The sequence below is a fragment of the Petaurus breviceps genome, unplaced genomic scaffold (genome assembly GCF_028583685.1).
Source record: "Petaurus breviceps papuanus isolate PSGF00001 unplaced genomic scaffold, PetGlider_PUasm1.0 90769, whole genome shotgun sequence".
Classification (NCBI taxonomy): domain Eukaryota; kingdom Metazoa; phylum Chordata; class Mammalia; order Diprotodontia; family Petauridae; genus Petaurus; species Petaurus breviceps.
In genome coordinates, this window is record NW_027187341.1 from 18,717,943 (window position 1) to 18,739,998 (window position 22,056).

Below are 22,056 nucleotides of genomic sequence, written 5' to 3' on the forward strand. Positions count from 1 at the left end.
ATCTTTCCAATGTTCTTACATCATACACCACCACTCCCATACATACTCTCAGAATCAGTGACACTGGCCTCCTTGCTATTCCTCAAACATTTCTTGCCTCCAGATAGTTTCTCTGAGTCCCATGCCTAGAAAGCTCTCCTTCCTTGCTTTACTGGCTTCAAATTCCAGCAAAAATCTCAACTTCTACAGGAAGCCTTTCCCAATCCCTCTTAATTCTAGTGCTTTCCTTCTGTTCGGTATTTCCTACTTATCTTCTATATAGCTGTTTGTATATATTTGTTTGCTTACTAAATCCCTCCTTTTGTTTGTGAGCTCCTTCAGGGCAAAGACTGTCTTTCGCTTTTTTTTTTTTTTATCTCCAGCACTCATCCAGCACATAGTAGATCCTTAAGCTTCTTGAGGGCAGGGACTATCTCACTTATGTATCTGCATTCTCAGCACCTAGTACAGTGCCAAGTATAGAATGACACTTAATAAATGATTGTTTATTAATTTGTTAACACCAGAGCAGCTCTATACTAATGATTTTGGGATGTGAATATTGCATTTCAACATAACTACAGTTGAAATGAGGGTTTATTCTTTATTTACAGATTACACAGCTTTATGAAAACCAGTCACATGGGTGGACAGTCTGAGTTCTCCCTGGAATACCTCCAGTTAGGTAGATGACTTGCTCAATCAATAAAGGAAGACACAGACAAGAATGACAATGAGATGCACAGGCCACAAGGGGCTGTGATCTGCATTAGGGAAGGTATTGTCCAGACCAGTGAGATCACAGATTGCTTTCTCCATTATTCCCAGAACTGAACCTAGTGCCCAGGTTGTAAGTACATAATAAATGATTACTGACAAACACATATCAAACTCTACAGAGAAACTGGAAGGGATAGGAATAATAATGGCAAGGGAAAACTCACAAGCAAAATTCCCAAAGGGACATTTAAAGGAAACAAAGAAAAGCAAACAACTGGAAACTAAGGTGGTTCCCATTATGTGGGAAATGGATGAACAAACTGCAGTATACGAATCTAACAGAATATTACTACACTATAAAAAATGGTAAGAAATAATTTTCGACAATCCTAGGAAGTAAGAACTGATATAGAATAAAATGGACAGAAAAAGAGCAATTTATACAATAATAACATGGTAAAAAAAAAATTTTTTTTGCCAGATTTAACAATTCTGATCAAAGCCAACTCTATCTCCAAAGGACCTATAATGAGGCAAGGTTTACCAGCCTCCCGACAGAAAAGTAACAGTCTCAAAGTGCAAAGACAGACATTTTTGGACATAGCCACCGTGCGGGTGTTTGCTTGACTATGCTTATCTGTTTGTTATAAGGCATTTTTGCCCTTGTTTTTAATTAAGGTGTGGGGGTCGAAGGGAAGTTTGGTGATGCTAAAGAAAAAAAGGTCATGTAAAAATCTTCAAAAGTCCGCAGAATACAAGAGGAGCAGGATGATTTTCAAAGTAACAAGTTGAGTTATTAATATATTTTTTCAAAGCAAAAAGGTATATATAGAATAGTTACCCTTTCAGATACAATACTCTTTTTTTGTATATAGGAATGATCATTTTTTCAGTGTTTAAAAGTTTGGAATATAAAAAACTAATTCTATATATGGAATCAGGTTTCTATATTTAAAATGAAACCACCACAAAACTTCCACTATCCAGAACCCTTAGAGTGTTTAAATGAATTTCCTAGACAATTACAGATTACTGATTTTAGAAAAATAAACTTTTATTTAACAACTTAATTTTTTAAACTGGATTTTATTTTGGATGGAAATTCTTCTAAGATGCATTACAAAATACATATTTTCCTGCCTTCTTCAAGAATACTAATCATAATTTCTTAATGATTTGGCATTATAATTATGAACACAAACTATATATTATGTTTGTCACTGTTGTTCAGTTGCACCAATCATGTCTGACTCTTCATGACCCCATTTAGAGTTTTCTTGGCAAAAATACTGGAGTGGTTCCCTATTTCCTTCTCTAGCTCATTTACAAATTAGGAAACTGAGGCAAAGAGGGTTAAGTGACTTGCCCAAGGTCACGTAACTACTACACATCTGAGGGCCAAATTTGAACTCAAGAAGATAAATTGCCCAGACTCTATCCAGTGCAACACCTAGATGCACATTATAAACCTGGTATAATTGTATCATGCCCTTGGAATCTATTTAAGTATTTAAAGTTGTATATTCCTAGACTGTAGTAAATGAATACAGATTGCTGTTTTTTGCTTTTTATAGTTTTTCTTTCCCCTTCCTTGCTATCAAGTATAAGCTTTCAGGAGCAAATCCTTACCCCCTCTCTTATTTGCTATGAGTTTTAAATTGTCCGGGTATCATTCAACAATGAGTAAAGTACTTCATCACTTTATTCTGACTACTCAGAATATATTTTATCAATTGTTGTGTGCCTCTTAATACTAGGTGTTTTTTTTTTTTTTATCCCTCTGCCACAGAATATAAAGTCTCCTCACTGGGGAAAACCTTACTGGACTCTAAGGTAGACAAATATATGGGGCCTCCCCTGTCAATCAGTATTTGCCTCCTGTAGCCACTTCTTAATATTGGGCCAGCTCCCCATGCTGCACTTTCTTTGCTCCTATAGGACCCCAGAGCGTCACACCTGTGCTCCCTGGTTCCCTGCCACTACCCTCTCGCTTATCTACCTGGCTAGTTCTCCCAAGCTTCACATGGAAATGGAAGACAAGATTCCTGACTCTGCCACCCTTCCCAATAAGTAACCAGATTTTTCCCTCTAAGTGTTTTTACTGGTTATAAACAAGGAAGCAGGAGTTTAAAGAAGAAAAAAAAAAGATTAAAATTACAAAAATTCTTAAAAGTCTATTTCCTACAAACTAACCCCTTATCTTCTTATCTGTTGTTCAGTTGTGTTCCACATTGTTTTCTTGGCAAAGATAATGGAGTAGCTTGCCATTTCCTCCCCCAAGGGAGTCTGGCAAACAGAGAGACATTAAGTGACTTGTCCACCATTACATTTGAGGTCACATTAGAACTCAGGTCTTTCTGACTCCAGGCCAGCACTCTACTCCCTGAGCCATTTAGATGCCTCCAATCCTAATCTTCACTGAAATGTAAATGAACTATTTCTACTCCCTTAACTCCCCTTTTTAGCCTCAAAACAATAAAGGAATAGGGGGATTTATGCTTCTGAGGACTCAAAGTCTATAAACTGAATGTTCGCTTGCTCTACAAAAAGTAGTTTAAAGGAATCTTCTGTGTAGGCTTCATCATTTTTCTAGGGGTGAAACTACTCAACTGACATCAAATTCAAGTTCAGGCGGGGAGATGAGATCACCACTTTTTACTCAGCCTTCAACTTTGACAGCACTCCCTACCCCCCTCCATCCTCCTCTCATAACTGAAAGCTCTCTTTCAGTTACCAGCCATGGAAGCTCCACACTATGTTCAGGCATTCAGTGCAATTCAACTCAGTATCTACATGCTTTTTTTGTGCCTAGTACTGTCCAATGGACAATGCAATGGCCATCTAGGACACAAAAGACACAAGTCTAACAGTCTCTATCAAAGAGCTTACATTCATGACAGTAGGAAACAATTAAGTACACAGATAATATAATACAAAATATACAGAAAAATAAAGTATTTTCCCAAGGGGAGTACACTAGCAACTAGGGAGCATTAGGAGAGGCCTCTAGGATAGGAAGTGACACGAACTGAGCCTTGAAGGATTAATAATTATTCATATTGTATGCTAAAAGATAGCTGTAAGGAAGAAGTTTATTCCAGGAATGAGGGACACCCTGTCCAAAGGCACAAAGGTAGAAAACTGAGAGTGTGTGACCTAAATAAGCCAGTTTCACTGGAAGTGCATGTGCAGGAAAGCAACGTACAATAAAACAGAAAAGGCTGGCTGAAGTCAGGCTGCAAGGTCTGGATTGGACCTGGAGTCACTAAGAGCTCAATGAGCAAGAGCACCACAGGATCCAACCTGTGCTTTGGCAGCTATGTAGAGGCTGATCTAGATGGAGTGGGGAGAGACCCAACCTGAGAAGGTCAAAGAAGAGGCTGCTTACCACAGCCCAGGCATGAGGCATCAAAAGCTCGAACCATAGTGGTCACCCCCGCAAAAAAGAAGGGCATGGATCCAAGAGATACTGCAAAAATAGAACGGAGAGAACACAACAAGCAACTGAATAGAGAGGAGGTGGGGGAGAGTGAGGAGTCAAGGATGATTCCAAGTATGCAAACCAAGGATGAAGCATGGCACTCTTGATAGAAACAGAGAAGAAAAGATAGGGTTTAGGTATAAAGAGTAAATACTATTCTGGAAGTGCTCAATAAGCAGTTAGTGAGGCAGGACTGAAACTCAAGAGAGGAAGAGACTAAGGATAAATATACAGATCTATGAGGCATCTGCATAAAGGTAAGTCAAGAAGCATTTATATACCAGGCACTGTGCTCAGTGCAGGTAAATCCAAGGGAGCTAATGAAGTCATGGAGAGTTTAGAGACTAGAGAACCCAATTAAGGCACAAGACATGAGTGAGGAAGGGCCAGCTAGGAGGCACAGTGAATAGAGCACCAGCCCTGGAGGCAGGAGGACTGGAGTTCAAATCTGGCCTCAGACACTTGACACTAGTTGTGAGACCTTGGGCAAGTTACAACCCCAATTGCCTTGCCTTCCCCCCTTGAAAACACACACACACACACACACACACACACACACGAGTGATGAGAGGCAGCTAGGTATCACAGAGCGCCAGCCCTGGAAGCAGGAGGACCTGTGTTCAAATGTGACCTCAGACACTTACTAGTTGTGTGACCTTGGGCAAGTTACTCAACTCCGACTGTCTCAAAAAAAAAAAGAGTGATGACTTCAGACAGGCAAATTAGTAAGTTTTCAAAGAGATCTGCATAGCTGTGTGGCAATAACTTTTATAAACTACCCACTAAAATAATTGTTAACCTGAAACCAAATCTTTCTATCCTCTCTAGTATCCATATTCACTCTGAAATAACTAAACACAGTTATGAGGCAAGTTCTTCACAGAGTGTAGCAGCAAGCACCCCAGCATCCCCAGGGTGTCTGCCAATACAGGTTCTTGGATCTGCTTTGATGAAGGAAAGCAACTCAAAATGGGTTAACAAGCTTACTTTAATCAGTCAAACATGTATCGTTTACCTAGTTCAGGGCAAAGAGGTCAGCACGCCGGACTTCAGAATATACAGACAGAATTATGAAGACAGAAACAGATCAAGTAGACAGATTTCCAAACTGTCCAACCATTACATCCATACCAAATCAACATCTGGGTTTTTCAAAGCTGGGGGGCTCTGGACAACGGCTTTCCAGAGTTTCATCTGATCAAATCACAGAACACTTCTCAAAGTGAGCCCCAAAACAAAGCTACACATCAGGGCTTATATAGCCTTCTCCTGGCTCAGAGAATGTAACAACCTTATTGACTCACTGGCCAATCAAGAAGTACCATGTTTCCCCGATAATAAGACACTGTCTTATTATTTTTTTGGACAGAAAAACACCAGATGGCTTATTTTCAGGGGAGGGCTTATTTTAATGAACACTGACAGAAATTTTAATAAACAGGTAAATGTGAACAAAAAAATGTACCTTTATTCAATAATGAATTCAATAAAGAACAGGATGACGCGCTCACTGCTGCAGCTCTGATTGGATGCAGCTCGGAGCGCGGCGTGCGTTTCGGGGGGGGGGGGGCCAGTGCATACAGAGGGTACTATAATGTAGCGTGTAGCGCAGGGGATCACCTTCACTACAGTAGCAATCTCAATAGGGCTTATTTTCGGGGGAGGGCTTATTTTAGAGGAATCTTACACAGTAAGGGGAGGGCTTATTTTCGGGATAGGTCTTATTATCGGGGAAACACGGTATCTACTGAAAAACAAGCCTCCCACTCCAGGCTCCAGGTGCACTTTAGCCTAGGGGCAGGGAAGATCTTACAAATTTACATTCCCATTACACAGGGTTGCTCTACTTCATCCTTTATAACAGATGTTGGAACACAAACAAATATTTAGTAGACAGTATCAAAACTTTCTTTTTAATTAAAGAGTGATTATTAACAAACTCAGCCCTTTTACAATCCCCCATTACTACTATGGAAGTTCCATCAGTGAAAAGGCAATGTAAGCAATTATACAATATTGTCAATTAGACAACCTGGCAATAACAATAAGGCTTTATACTATAGTGCCATATGGTGGACATAATCCTTATTTGTTGATTATTTTTAAAAACATCTGACTCAGCAGAACAAAATACAGCCTTAATAGCTGTCTCTTATGCAAAAGTTATAAAATGAGCTTCCATGAAAAACACAACCAGAGATAACTTTGTTCGATGATTCTCTGATTTTTATCATCAAGTAAAGCAAAAACAAGGGAAGTGTATGTTCATTGAAGGTATTCACCACTGCAGTGGAAGAAGAGTGCAATGGAAAAGAATGAATGAGGTAGTCAAGATAGGAGAGTAGCAGGAAGCAATACTACAAAAGCTTCTCCTCATCCTCCCAGTTAATCCAAACAGATCTAGAAAACATACCAGACCAAACCCTGATGGGGAAATCCAAGTGAGTGAGTCACTTTTCTAACCCCAGTACACACAGAGAGATACCCAGAGAAGTCTATGGACCCTGAGAACTAAGTCTGGCACAAGGGAGAGGCTGTGCACCCTGGCAAAAGAAGTCCCAGAACCACGGCAGGGAATCAAGACAGTAATACCAATACATAACCCAGCGAGTGAGTTATTGTATGGGTCAGATTGAGGAGGAAACCTGCATCTAAAAGTAAAGAAGAGTGGCAGGCCCTACTCTGCCTGCAGAAAAAAGAGCAAGCTCAGAAACAGAGCAGCCACGTGGCTTGGACCAGGACAGGGTCTCAGTTTCAGCTTCTACTAGAAGCCTGAAGCCTGCAGAATAACAACCAAGAAAGGAATCTAAACAAAAGCTTATAGTTCTGTCACACTGAACTAATAGTTTCCCAGCTGACTGATAAGCTAGGGTTTGGGTCTAGCAGCAGCCTAATGTTATACAGACCCAAACCAAGGTCAGGAACTTGCAGAGCTGAGGGTGGAGTGGGGGGAGTGATCAAACTTTGACCTGGTACAGAGCACTGTGGAAGCACAGAAAGTTTGCAGGTTCCCAGCCAAGTTGTCCCTTGAGATTCTGGAATGACACAATACTTATTATCCTAAGAAAGAAGCTTAAAAGGACTAGCTCAGAGCTTCCCTACAGAAATGAACAAAGCCCAGCCCTAACAACAAGGTTGAAGTCAGGAAGCAGACTGAAAGAATGAACAAATAAAAAAAAGAATCCCACCACAAAAAGTTAGTATGACAGATACTCAGGTCAAAAGACCCAGTAGAAGAGAACAACTCCAAAATATCTTTAAGTAGTGCCTCCAAGAGTAACAACTTAGACACAAATTCAACTACAATTTCTGGAGAAGATGAGTTTTTAAAAATATTAAAAGGTGTTTTTAATAAAGGAAATGAGAGTGCTAGAGGAAAAAGATCAGAAAAGAAATGAGAGCTGTGGAAGAAAGAACTGGAAAGGAAATTAAGAGTTTGGAGCAAGAGCTACATAAACCTGTCCAAGCACACACTCTCTGAAAATTAGAATGGACCAAACTGAAACCAATGACTCCATGAAACAATAAAAAAATGTTACAACAATGTCAAACCACTGAAGTAGAATAAAATGTGAGGAAAGGACAGATGAACTGCCTTTTCTGTCCATGGACCAAATCTACCCCACTACTGGTTTTGTGTAAACCAATCTTGACTCAGGATATATAAAAACAGGCAGGGGGGCTAAGATTTGGCCCACAAGCCACAGTTTGCTGACCCTTGATGTGGGTATCTCCTAACAAAAATGGACCTAGAAAACAGATCAAGGAGAAAAAATGTAAGAATCACTGGAACACCTGAAAGTGATGACTAAAAAAGAAGCTAGACATCCTTTTTCAAGAAATCTTAAAAGAAAACCACACAGATCTCTTAGAACCAGAGAGAAACAGAAAGAACCCACTAAGACACTTTTTGAAAGAAGTCTCAAAATGAAAACTCTCAGGAAAATTATATCCAAAATCCACAACTTCCAACTCAAAGAAAAAATACTGTATGTATGAACCCAGAAAAAAAAAAGAATTCAAGTACCAAGAAGCCATGGGAAGGATCAAACAACATTTTAGCGGCCTCCACTATAAAGGGGAAGAGAATATGGAATAAAAGATATGTAAGCTTATAATTAAAAATAAATTGCTCAGCACAACAGAGTATTATGATCATGCTTGGGGGTGGGGGGTGGAAATGGACCTTTAATGAAACAGAGAGACTTCCTAGCATTTCTGATGAAAAGACCAGAGCTGTGAAGAAACCTAGAAATTCCAACACTGAAGTTAAGAGAAACATAAAAAGGTAAACAGGAACGAACAATGATGAAAGAATAAACAAGGATAAACTGATGACATTCTTACATGAGGAGATGCCGCATGTGTCTTCTCTGAACCCTATCATCAAGTGTCACAGAGAAAGTCTAATAAGATGGAAGGACTGCTATGTCTTGATGATTTTAAGAGAAGAACAGAAACAAGGGAAGGGGAATGTTCTTGGAGGGGGGGGGTTCATGGAAGAAATTAAGTTTAGGGAAAAGTATTTCACATAATCAGTATGCACAAATAGGAATCTACACAAACAAGGAGGGGGTGGGGGGAAGTGGCTGGCGCTTAAACTTCACTGTCATGCGAACCAGTAAAAGGAGAGAAGAGAACGAACACACACACACACACACACACGGTACAGAAATACATTTCCCTCAAGAAGGAAATGGATGGCAAAGGGAAGAAAGGGGAATTAAAAAGAGTAGATTAAGGGAGTGATTCATCATTAGCAAAATAAACTAAGAACATAACATTTATAACCTCCTTTTGAGGTGGCAAAGAATGGGTATCTGAGGTGCCCACAGCCTAGGTACCATGTTTCCCCGATAATAAGACACTGTCTTATTATTTTTTGGGACAGAAAAACACCAGAGGGCTTATTTTCAGGGGAGGGCTTATTTTAATGAACATTGACAGCAATTTTAATAAACAGGTAAATGTGAACAAAAAAATGTACCTTTATTCAATAAGCAAATCACTGGGGAAGAACAGGATGATGCGCTCACTGCTGCAGCTCTGATTGGATGCAGCTCGGAGCACGGCGTGCGTTTCACGGGGGAGGGAACACAGTGCATACAGAGGGCACCGTAATGTAGCGTGTAGCGCAGGGGATCACCTTCACCACAGTAGCAATCTCAATAGGGCTTATTTTCGGGATAGGTCTTATTATCAGGGAAACATGGTAATGGTTGAAAAAATAATGGTCTACATATAAATGTGATGGAATATGCTGTAAGAACTGCTGAGGAGGAGGATTTCATAGAAATTTGGGAAGATTTGTATGATCTGATGGAGAGTGAAAGGAACAGAACCAGATACAATGACAACAATATAGTAAAGGGGAACAATTCTGACAGACTAGGGACTCTGCTCACCCTAATGACTAAGACGACTAAGGATGATACATGCTACCAACCTTCTGATAGAGAGGCAAAGGACTCCATAGCTCAGAATGAGACACATATTTTTTGACATGGCTAATAAAGAAATCTGTTTTACTTGACTACACATCTGCTTGTAACATAACATGTAAAAGGTTTGGGTTTTCCATCATTGTCAACTGGGGAGAGGAGGGAAGAGAAGGCAAATTTTTTGCTGATTAAAAAAACATCAGGGCCTTGGTTCTGCTGTTATGTATCTTTGGGTAAGGTAGTTAACCTCTCTGGTTTCAGTTTCTTCATCTATACCAAAAGCAGGCTGGACACTACATTATATCTCTAAGGACAGGTCTCCATCTATGATCCTTTGTCCTGTACAAACAGAATTTTCCTAATGACAACGCTATATTTGGCAAATGACACTGTGCCATCTGCAGGAAGTTCCAGAATACAAGGCCTCCTCTATGAGAATTATATAGGATCATTAGATGAAATCCACAACCAAATTAAAAAGAAAAACATTTAGGGATGGCTAGGTTGCTCAGTGAATACAGCACTGCTCTTGGAGTCAGGAGGACCTGAGTTCAGATCCGGCCTCAGAAACTTAACACACACACACACCAAAAAAAAAACTAGCCATGTGACCTTGGACAAGTCACTTAACCCCAATTGCCACTCCCCCAAAAAAAACATTTAATAATGCACAGGGGAAAAATCAAATGGATAAAAAAAATTCACTGTACAGACTATGTCACAGTCACTATGATATGTATTAGAGAGCAATGTAGGGAGAGGTTTGGTGGGTGAGAGATCGATAGATAGACTGATCTATCTTGGATAGCTAGGTGGTGCAGCAGATTATAGTTCTGGGCCTGGATCGGGAAGACCTAAGTTCAAATCTGACCTCAGACACTTACTAGCTGTGTGACCCTAGAGAAGTTTGTTCTGTTTTCTGATCTCAGTCTACTCATCTGTAAAATGGAAATAATAATAATGGTTCCTTCACAGGGTTTTTATAAGGATCAAATAAGATATTATTTGTGAAGCACTTCGTAAACCTTAAAGGGCTATGTAAACACTATTATAACTATTATTATTGAACAGGCACTGTAATAGGCAAATTAGGTAGGCTCAAAATTGAAAGGGGGGGCTCATGAATTTGGAAAATTGAGCCTTGAACAATTTGAAATTTGAAATCCCAAAGTCAATCTGACACGAAAATCCATTTTTTATATCAAAATTCTCCAAGAAATTTTACATAGCTGCAAATGATGGGTCACCAAATCTAAGAAGTAAAATTTCATATGATCCAAAATGCGATGGAAAGCTATATAATGCATACATATGACTCTGCACACACAATTAGTGCTATAAAAACATCTAGGAAATTTATGATCAGAAAAAGAGAGAACAATCAGGCAGGAAATAGTCTAAGTGCAATACAAATCTCCAAGGAATTGTAAAAGAACTAAAGAAATTTCTCTAGTGCACTGAGTAGTTTCTCTGAGGATGCTTCAGATCATAGATCAAAAGCTGAAAGGTACACCTAAGAGATGGTCATCTAGTCCAACTCCCTCATTTTATAGAGAAAGATACTCAGGCTCAGAGAGATTTTAAATGACTTGCCCAAAGTCACAAGTAGCAGGCCACAAGAGTTAGGGTTTGAATCCAGGTCTACTGAATTCAGAGCCAGTATTCTTTCTACTGCACCACACTGCCCCTCTTGACAGGGCAAGGATCACACAATTCTTAATCCTGAAGCATTTTTCCTACATACTTTACACTATCTTCCCCTGGACCCACCCACCTAAGTTATCATACATCAAAGTATCAGAGTTTGGAAGATCTTGTCCAATTCTTGTTGGAAGTTAGCATGGTATGTGAACTTGGTGATCAAGTGATGCCTGGATTCAAATTTCACCTTTGACACTCATTAGCTATGCGAGCAAGAGCAAATGATGTAACTTCTTTGAGCCCCAGCTGCTTCTTTTATAAAATGGGGATAAAAATTCCTACAGGAATTTACTAGGTTGTTGGATGAGAATACACCTTAATGCATTTCATCGACATGAGGTATCACTCTTTTACTGTGTCAACCTTTGCAGTGTATTCTGGGACACAAGCTACAGTGAGTTTTGTGGTGTTCCTCTTCCTTATGGTCATCATTATGAGCAATGCCAGATGAGATGACCAAATGTGCCAGGATATATTTTTTACTGTCTTTGGACAACTGCCCTTCCAAGGAGAACCATCCTTTCATTTAACTACAATTTCCTTGCGTCTTCTATTTTTTAATCACAAGGTCAATAATATTGATGAGATTCAACTATTCCAATGACACATCAATTTACTGGTCATTAGCAAAAGACACATTTAGAGTGTCAATTCCTAGACCTCCTTGCCCCTTTTCATCTACTCCACCAACATCACTGTGGAAGAAGATGGGGAGTAGCATCATACTGGGGTCAAACCTCTCTCCATTCAAATACCATTCCTTTTTCTCCCCTTCCCAGTTCACTTGGTTTCACTAATATTTTTTTTTTATTAAACTTGATCTTTAGAAACAATCAACTGCTTTCATACAGTCTCCAAAATGTGGTTAAGCACTGTATAATATTTAACAAAGCATAGTCTAGTCCCCCACAGGCATTTAGTTAATCACATAACCTTTGATGTTGTAGAATCCACTTGATTGGGAGCCAGAAGATGAGGATTCCAGTCCTAGTTCCACTTTTATCTAGAGAGACAGATGTGTGTGTATGCACACACATGCATGCACGCATGTACACATCACATTGGACCAATGATTTAAACTCTCTTAAATATCAGTTTCTTCACCTATAAAATTATCTCTAAGGTCTCCTCCCACTCTGAAGCTATGATCTTATGACTCTTTCTATGTCTCTATGATCTTTTTGTTCCTTAAGGTAAATATTCCATAGATTCTATGTTTGGTTATCTCTCTTCTCCCTTTTCAAGATCTCATGGTTTCCACACCTTCAATTATCAAATTTACACATAAGACTGCCAATTTTATAGGTAGAGAGTCCTTCCTCTCCTCACAGTATAATGGCTTTGACTCACACTATTTTCCCTGGACATTCCCACACCTCAAACTCACCATTTATAAAATCAAATTTATCTTTCCCTAAAAGCTTACCTTTGCCAACTTTCTTACATCATTACTTCTGCTAGATATATCATCATTATACTTGAAGAATATACCAGAGAATCAACTAAAAAACTAGTGGAAATAATTAACTTTAGCAAAGTTACAGAATATAAAATAAACCCACATAAATCATCTGCTTTTCTATATTATATCAACAAAGTCCTGCAGCAAGAGATAAAGAGGAATTTCATTTAAAATAACTGTAGACAATATAAAATTCTTGGGAGTCTACCTGCTAAGACAAACCCAGGAACTATATGAACACAATTATAAAACACTTTTTACATGAATAAAGTCAGGTCTAAACAACTGGAAAAATATTAATTGCTCATGAGTAGGTCAAGCCAATATAATAAAAATGACAATTCTACCTAAATTAATCTTGTTATTCAGTGCCATACCAATCAAATTACCAAAAAGTTACTTTACAGAGCTAAAAAAAAAGATTCATCTGGAAGAACAAAAGGTCAAGAATATCAAGGGAATTATTGGGGGGGGGGGGGGAAGGAAGGAAGGTAGGACAGCAGTACTAGATCTCAAACTGTCTTTACAAAGCAGTAGTCATAAAAATAATCTGGTACTAAAGGACAGAGTAATGGGCACACAATAAATACACAATAGGTAATGACCACAGTAACCTACTGTTTGATAAACCCAAAGATCCAAGCTTTTGGGACAAGAACTCACAATGTGACCAAAACTTCATTCTCTTCATTTTCACTACCATCATCCTAGTCTCACACTCATTACCACTTATCTATACCAAGGGTTGGAAAACTAAAGCCAAGTCTAGACACTGGGCTCTGTAGAGCTAAGAATGGTTTTTACATTTTTAAATACAATCATATTTTATTTTAAAATGTAAAAATCATTCTTAGCTACCATAGTAGGCAAGGGGTCCCTGATCTAGGGTATTGCCAAGTATATTCTTAGTATCACTGACAAATTAGTCTTCCTTGAGCATAGATGTGCCTATATCACTCCTGTTCAAAACACTTCAACGGCTTACTTCTGCCTTATAAACTAAACACCTTAATCTTACATTCAAGGGCCTCCACCATCTGGTATCAACCTTACTTTACAGCTTTATCTCACAGAACTCCAGTCTATACTCAAGTTCAACTAGACTATTTGACATTCCCTTAATACTCCTGCACATGCCTTGTTACCGTGTTTCCCCGAAAATAAGCCCTCCCCTTACTGTGTAAGATTCCTCTAAAATAAGCCCTCCCCCGAAAATAAGCCCTATTGAGATTGCTACTGTAGTGAAGGTGATCCCCTGCTCTACAGGCTACATTACGGCACCCTCTGTATGCACCGTCCCCCCCCTCCGTGAAACGCACGCCGCGCTCCGAGCTGCATCCAATCAGAGCTGCAGCAGTGAGCACGTCATCCTGTTCTTCCCCAGTGATTTGCTTACTGAATAAAGGTACATTTTTTTGTTCACATTTACCTGTTTATTAAAATTGCTGTCAATGTTCATTAAAATAAGCCCTCCCCTGAAAATAAGCCCTCTGGTGTTTTTCTGTCCAAAAATTTTAATAAGACAGTGTCTTATCATCGGGGAAACATGGTAGCTCTATGCCTTTGCTCATACTTTTTATCCCCCATGTCTTTCCATTCACCCATTCCTACCCTTCCTCCAGCTAACCCTCTGAGCCTAGTGAATCCCTACCATTCCTTTAAACTCCAATGAAAATGGCATCTACCCAAGTTGTTAATTACTATTCATCATCTAAGACTTCACGGGGTACTTTGTACCCCTTTCTCTTGCACTAATATATTATAGTTATTTGTATACATGTCATATGCCAATATTAGACTGATTCTATTACTAGTACCATCCAATGTTTGCTGAATGAATGAAGAAGGGATATTTGGCCTAGTCAATAAACCTTGCTCCCTTCAGCTGGTTTTCATAGCTTCCAGAAGTGGAAAAACAAGCTAACATCAGTTCTACCAGTTACAGGCAAAAAAAGTGCCCAAAAGCACCAATATTATTAGTACAACTCACACATCTTAGGCAAGTAGGTGGCACAGTGGATAGAGGACCAGTCTTGGAATCAGAAAGACTCATCTCCCTAAGTTCAAATACAGCCTCAGACACTAACTAGCTATATGACCCATGGCAAGTCACTTAACCCTGTTTGCCTCAGTTCCTCATCTGTAAAATGAGCTAACGAGCAGTCTTCATATTTACCTGGAGAGGATTAAAAGAACTGATGCTGAGGGAGAAGAGCAGAACCAGGAGAAATTTGTACACAATTACAGACACAACGTATGTGTGATGACCAACTGTGATAGACTGGACTCTTCTCAACAATGCAGGGATATAAGTCAATCCCAAAAGACGCATGATGGAGAGAAAAACGTGCATCCAGAGAAAGAACTAAATTTATATCCAGGTGGAAGCAAAATACCTGATCTTTTTTGTTCTCTTATTTGATTTTATGTCCTCTTTACCATTTTTCATTCCAGCTGGTACAATCCATCCTTATAACCTGACCATTGTATAATGTGAAAGTATTTACAGATCCTATACTTGATAATAAGCCGCCATGGGGGGGAGGAGGGGAGGGAGGGGGACAAAATGTGAAATTCAAGGAATTGTGGAATTGAATCCTGTAAACTAAAAGGAAACAAACAAATTAATAAATTTAAGTTTAATAAAAAAAAATGAGCTAGCGAAGGAAATGGCAAAACCACTCCAGTATCTTTGCCAAGAAAACCTCAAATGGGGTCACTAAGAATGGGACACAACTGAAAAAACTGAATAGCATACCTCTTAAAATAAAATATTAAATATAAGATTCTCCAAAGGTGGAAATTTACTCAGTAATAAAATACTCAGTAAATAAAGTTGAAATACTCTGTAATAAAATGACATATCAGTCAGTAAATCCATTAAAAAGTACTAATTAAGCTCCCACTGTGTGCCAGGCGCTGTACTAAGCTCTGGAGAAACCAAGGCAAAAAAGATAGTCCTTGCTATCAAGGAACTCACAGTCTAATGAGGGAGAGAAATATGAAAACAACTATACAAACTATATTACATATAAGATAAACTAAGGGATTACCAAGAGAGGAAACTTTTTGAGTACTCAGGGGGAAAGGCTTCTTCTAAAAGGTGAGATTTTAGCTGGGACTTGAAGGAAGCAATAGAGATGAGATAAGGAGGGAGAGAATTCTAGTCATAGGAAAGAGAGAGTCAGTGAAAATGTTAAGAGCCAGTATTGTTCAAAAGCAAGTTCGGTGTCATTGGACCACAGTTTGTGGAGGAGAGAAGGTATAAGGAGACTGGAAAAGTAGAAGGGGGTCAGATTATGAAGGGCTTTGAAAACCAAACAGAATTTTTTATTTGATCCTACTGGAGTTGATTGAATAGGGGGAGTGACACAGTCTAACCATGCACCTCAGGAAGATCAATTTGACAGCTGAGCAGAGGATAGACTGGAACGGAAAGGGACTTGAGGAAGGGAAACCAATCAGAAGGCTAATCCAATAGTCCTAATTTAACCAAGTAAATTATATATATATAAATTTTGACCACTTTCATTTCCTTAGAATGTCTTCCTTCAAAGCAGAGGGGACAAACAGAATACAACATAAAAGTTCCCACTGAATCATGAAGACTATGCCTGCTGCTTCATTTCTTTACAGGCACCCTCCCTATTTCATTACTGGAAAAGAAGGTAATAAAAATAACGATAATTGATACTAAATAGCATTTTAAAGTTTGCTAAGCACCTTACATGTTATTTCATTTGAGCTGAGGTATCAATGCTGTACCTGGCAAAATACAAGATATTTAAACTTCATGTCTTTTAGATTTCCCATATGAACTATTCACCCCTCTCTTAAATCGGTGATATAAAAATGACCTCTGTATTCAGGTTCCAAAATGCTATTAACTACTACTTTAACTGGATGTTTCTTCAGATTGGCTTGTAATACAATCTGCAGTTTCCAAGTGGCAATCTTAAGTCTGCCTCATGCAGGAAAAAAATGACAAATTTTTCTTGCCCCAAAGAAGCCAACATAAAGATTTTGAGTTCAACAACTTATTTTTTCAGTATTACCTTAACTACACGCTCAAGTCAAAGCTAAATTCTGAAATATTTGTGTTCCTATACATAAAAAACATAACTGGCAAATTTTCATTTACAAATCAATTCACCATACTCTTCCAACTTCAAGCTGGACCTACAAAGATTAGTGGCATAAACAATTATTAGACAGTTTTAAAGAACACTGGCAGGAATATTACCATACCCAAAGGGAAAAAAAATTATTATATAGTGTACCTGAATCTTCTGTGGAGGAAAGAAATTTTTGGAAGATGCATTAATGATATATAGGGGAAATCCTGTAAAAACAGATTAAAATCAAAAGATACCCCATGCCAAAAATAACTTCTACAGGTAAAATTCTTGTATAACAAATTCCACCAGATATCTTTTTGTTACAATGTCATTCTATTAACAATGAATACACAGGGGGCGGCTAGGTGGCACAGTGAAATAGAGCACTGGCCCTGGAATCAGGAGGACCTGAGTTCAAATGGAGCCTCAGACACTTAACACTTAACTAGCCATGTGACCTTGGGCAAGTCACTTAATCCCAAATTACCCTGCCTTCCTCTCTGTGAAGAAGAAGAAGAAAAAGAACGATGAATACAATGCTGGAAATCAGCAATACTGAAACACAACAGTTGGTGTTGGAAATCTTTGTAATCAAACAGGAAGAGAAAATTTGTGGTCTGAATCTTTTAAGATGATGGGGGTATTATACTGAAATCACTCTTGCCTCTACCTTTCCTAGGATGCTCAGAAAGCACCACAGTTGAAAAAGAACCTTAGAAATAACAAAGTCTAAAAAGTTCTCCTTTTACAGATAAGAAATAAAAGTCCACTTCAATGTAACAATTTGTAGATCTTTTTGTGTTTTAATGTAGGGCTTCAGGTCGGTTTTAAGAGGTATAATGTTGTAATGGAAAGAGAATGGCACTGGAGGGAAAAAAAATCTCTTTTCTAATCCCAGTTCCTTATTTTGGGACCTACTCTCTGGACTTCAGGTGACCCATCTGTAAAATCAGGCGAGGGGCTGGAATAGAAGAGACTTAAGTTCTCATATAGTTCCAAGTTTATGATCCTACATTTGGGTTGGGGGGAAATTGGAAAGTTTATGGGGAAATACAATTAAAACAGCATAAAACCAAGGTCACTACAGTCATTACAAACAATGGTTCTTCCACACCAGTGCCCCAGAAATCATTTTTTCCCCAGTGATTATCTAGTGATCATTTAGAGATTCCTAAATCCACAATATGTGTCAGTCCTGTTTCTTTACACCTTCAATATAAAGGAGTTTCACTTTATCTCGAAAAGTACTTTGTTCTCTGTGATGACATCTAGCCCAATAAACCTTTTCAAAAGTTTAACTTTCCTCTATAGTCATATGAAAAAATGCCCTAAATTACTATTTATTAGAGAAATATAAACTAATCAGGTTAGTTAATACGACAGAAAAGGAAAATGATAAATGTTGGAGAAGCTATGGGAAAATTGGGACACGTGCTTTGTTGGTGGAGTTGTGAACTGATCCAACCATAGTGGAGAGCAATTTGGAACTAAGTCCAAAGGGCAATCAAACTGTGCATATACTTTCATCTAGCAATATACCACTACCAGGTCTGTATACCAAAGAGATCATAAAAAGGGGAAAAGGACCTACAGAGACAAAAATATTCATAGCAGCTTTTTGTGGTGGCAAAGATTTAGAAACTGAGGGGATGCCCATCAATTGGGGAATGGCTAAACAAATTGTGATATGTGAATATAATGGAATTCTATTGTGCTATAAGAAATGATGAGCAGGCAGAATTCAGAAAAACCTGGAAAGACTTACATGAACTGATGCTGAGTAAAGTGAGCAGAACCAGAAGAACATTGTACACAGTAACAGTAACACTATGTGATGATCAACTATGATTGATTTAGCTCTTCTCAGCAATATAATGATCCAAGACATTCCAAAAGACTCATGACAGAAAATGCTACTGACATCTAGAGAAAGAAATATGGAGTCTAAATGCAGATAGAAGCACATTTTCACTTTTTGGGGAGTTTTTTGTGACTCTTCCCTTTTGTTCTGTTTCTTCTTTCACAACATGACTAATATGTAAATGTTACCATGATTGCACATGTATAACCTATATCACATTGCTTGCTGTGTTGGGGAGGAGGAAGGGAGAAAAATTTAGAACTCAAAATTTTATAAAAATGAATGTTGAAAACTATCTTTACGTGTACTTAGAAAAAATAAAATACTATTTACAAAATAAATGGTTACTTTTCTCATTTTAAAGGCAAAAATGTAAGAACTATTCCTTGGTTTTGCTATTATGACTGATAAAAAACTGAGAGGTTTCTAAAAAAGATGCTTTTCCAACAGAACTTGAAGAATTTTTGATCAGATGTTGTACATAATATTCTACAAACTGAATGGCATTGTACTGGAAAACTTTGGACTCCTGCTCTTTATTTTAAATCCTCTGAGGGTTTTTCACCTTTTTTTAAAATCAGGTCTTTCATCTTTTAATAAACTTTAACTGATAAAAATGATTCAAATTCTCAATCTATAACTACTAACTTACCTCCCAGCTTTCTAAGGAATTACCCATATTTCGTAACACTTGCCTACTTTATTCTGGAGCAAGATACAGTAATTTTTATTTTCTCAAATAATTCCTTTCTATTTTGAGGCTGCAAGGTGTCCCAGTGCACAGAGCACTGCACCTAGAATCAGAAAACCTGAATTGAAATTGGCCTTAGGACTTTTCATCAGCTCTGTAATCCTGGGCAAGTGATTTAACCTGTATGCCTTAGTTTCCTCAACTGTAAAATGAGGGATAATAACGGCACTTACCTCCCAGGGTTGTTTTGAGTATCAAATCTTGTAAATCCCCTGGCACATAGCAGGTGCTTAATAAATGCTTGTTTGCTTCCTCATCCCCCAAAATACTTTTATATAAAAAATGTGAAACACATTTCCCAAGTACTACTTAAACATCAAACAAAAGACAGATGAAATATTTTACGTGTATTCTCTAACTGGTAACTGAATAAACAATTTAATGAGATACGTTTTAATGATATTCAGATGCCAACTTGGGAATGAATTAGCCTATTAATGCGCCGAGGACCATCCAGAACTACCCTAAATAATGGCTTGCCTTTTATAACAAAAACCCGTTTCCAAATGTCTCAATTTCCTAAAACCCAATGTGTTTTCCTCAACAGTAATGCTGCACAGAACTGACAAATAACCAGACACGTGGATAAGTTTGCCAAATTTAAAAAACCAACCCTGCCGCAGTGTTCTGAATCAAAAGGAAAAATTTTAGGGTTTTCTTTCATACAAGCAAATTGACTTTCTCCATTTGACATTAATCGAATACTCTGAACGTTAACAAGTGCATTGTAAATTAGCTGTAAACACAGAGCAAACTACGTAGCAAGTGGGGAAAGGCTCCTCTACAAAGACTCTGGCTGGACTCAAAGCCCGAATTAATTCACCCGGGCTAGGCTGGAAACGGGGTATCCTGGCATAGTAGCTTTCGGAAACCCGCGGGAAGCTCCTCGGGTCCTGTCCTTTTGTTTTACTCAGGGGTGGACGCAGACAGCAATCAGCACTAGGCCAATGCCCAGATAAAGGGCTGCGGTGGGCGAGCCGGGGGCCGCGCAATCCGGGGAAACGCCGAACCAATCGAAAGTAACAAACAGGAAAAGTTCACGGAACAAGGGGAGCCGTCACGATCCCCATCCACCCCATCCACCGGAAAAAAAAAAAAAATCCAGAGAGAACAAGCCTGAGGCTGGGGCGGGCGCGGCGCCCGGCCCTGTCGCGGGCCCAGTCGCCAGGCTGCCAGCCGGCGCTGCCGGGCTCCCGGCGACCTTGCAGCCCCGCCGCCGCCGCGTCCCCAGCATCCGAAGGGGAATCCGCGCTCCGGCCGGGCCCCTCCCCCCCCCAGCTCGAGGCCCTGCCGGCCGCCGCGGCGAGCTCCCTCTTCCGTTATATAACCGGGGCCTAGGCGCCAATGACCGCCGCCAGGCGCGATGGGGCTCTGCAGGGCCCGGCCGCTCCCCGGGGGCCTTGGCCAGGGCGGTGGGCAGGGTTCCGGGGCCGGCTGACACCTGGCCCGCGGGGCCGGCGACCCGACGTGCTTCGGGCGCCCCGGGTCACGGGGAAGTGCACGGACTCCTCGCAGGGCAGCGAGGAGGCTCCGGCGTCGGGAGGCCAGGCCCCGAACGTTCGGAAGCCCGGCGCCGGCCCTGGCTCGCTGATCGCCCCGCGCCCGCCGCCCCCTCCCCTGTCTCCTGTGCCCTCTCCTCCCCGCCCCCATTCCCAGCTCCGGCCGAGAGGCCGGCGGGACCGCGATATCGCAGGCCCCGGGCTCGACTCCCCGCCAAGCCACGGTCCTAAGCCGCCTACCTGGTCAGACATGGCGACGGCTGCTTCTCCCCGGGGGTCTCGGCGCGATACCGGCCTCGGAAAGGCGAGAATCACTCTCCCGGGTTCCTAAAGCTGTCCCTCTCTTTCCTACAGCACAACACCGCGGCCGCAGGGACTTCCGATGCGCCTTACGTCACTTCCGTTCCCCGCCCAGAAAAGGAGCGAAGGGTTGGAGGGGGCGGCGGGAGAAGCGGGAAGAGGGGCTGGGTGCGGGGGGAGTGTCCCGAACCGACCCAGCAGGGTATCCCGGTTGGGGTCATGCTGGGCGCGATCGCCGCTGCCCAGGTCCTTGCGTGCGGTTCGGGCCGGACTGCATCGAGCTCTTCCCCTAGGGGCTACGTCCTGGCTGCCCTCCGGGAACGGTGAATGGATTCGCATCCTAGTCCAGTAAAGATAGCTCAGCCCCCCTTCCTGCCGTACGTGTGGGGAAGCTGAGGCCCAGAGAAGGGAAGGGGCTCGTCCAGGGTTGCGGTGTTAAAACGGGGCAGGCACGTATCGAGTGCCTACTACGTGCCAGGCGTGGTGCTCCGAGCCAGAGAAACTGTACAAAGAAAAGCAGAAACAGCCTCTCCCCTTAGGAGCTCGCAGCCTAACGGCTGTGTGCCAACGAGATGCAGGCGAGCCCCAGTGCACAAAGAGAAGGCGCTAGGCTAGCCTCGAGCGTGATCCGGAAAGAATCCTCAAAGACAGGCTGCAAGTAGGACTCGGTGCCAAGAAAATGCACCGAGCCTGAGGATGAGGTATCTGGTGTCGGGATCAGAACCTGAGTGATGTGCAAAGAG

The 22,056-nt window shown here is 40.5% G+C and overlaps 1 protein-coding gene across 1 annotated transcript in view; it reads right to left on the reverse strand.

Moving 5' to 3' along the window:
* The window catches only part of SUMO1 (small ubiquitin like modifier 1), a 51,605-nt gene extending 30,191 nt beyond the window's left edge, over nucleotides 1-21,414 (reverse strand). The window contains exon 1 of the mRNA XM_069068817.1: nucleotides 21,254-21,414. Within this exon, the coding sequence (XP_068924918.1) occupies nucleotides 21,254-21,265 (12 nt within the window). The 5' untranslated portion in view covers nucleotides 21,266-21,414. The remainder of the gene's footprint in view (nucleotides 1-21,253) is intronic.
* Between the last annotated feature and the right edge of the window lie 642 nt (nucleotides 21,415-22,056).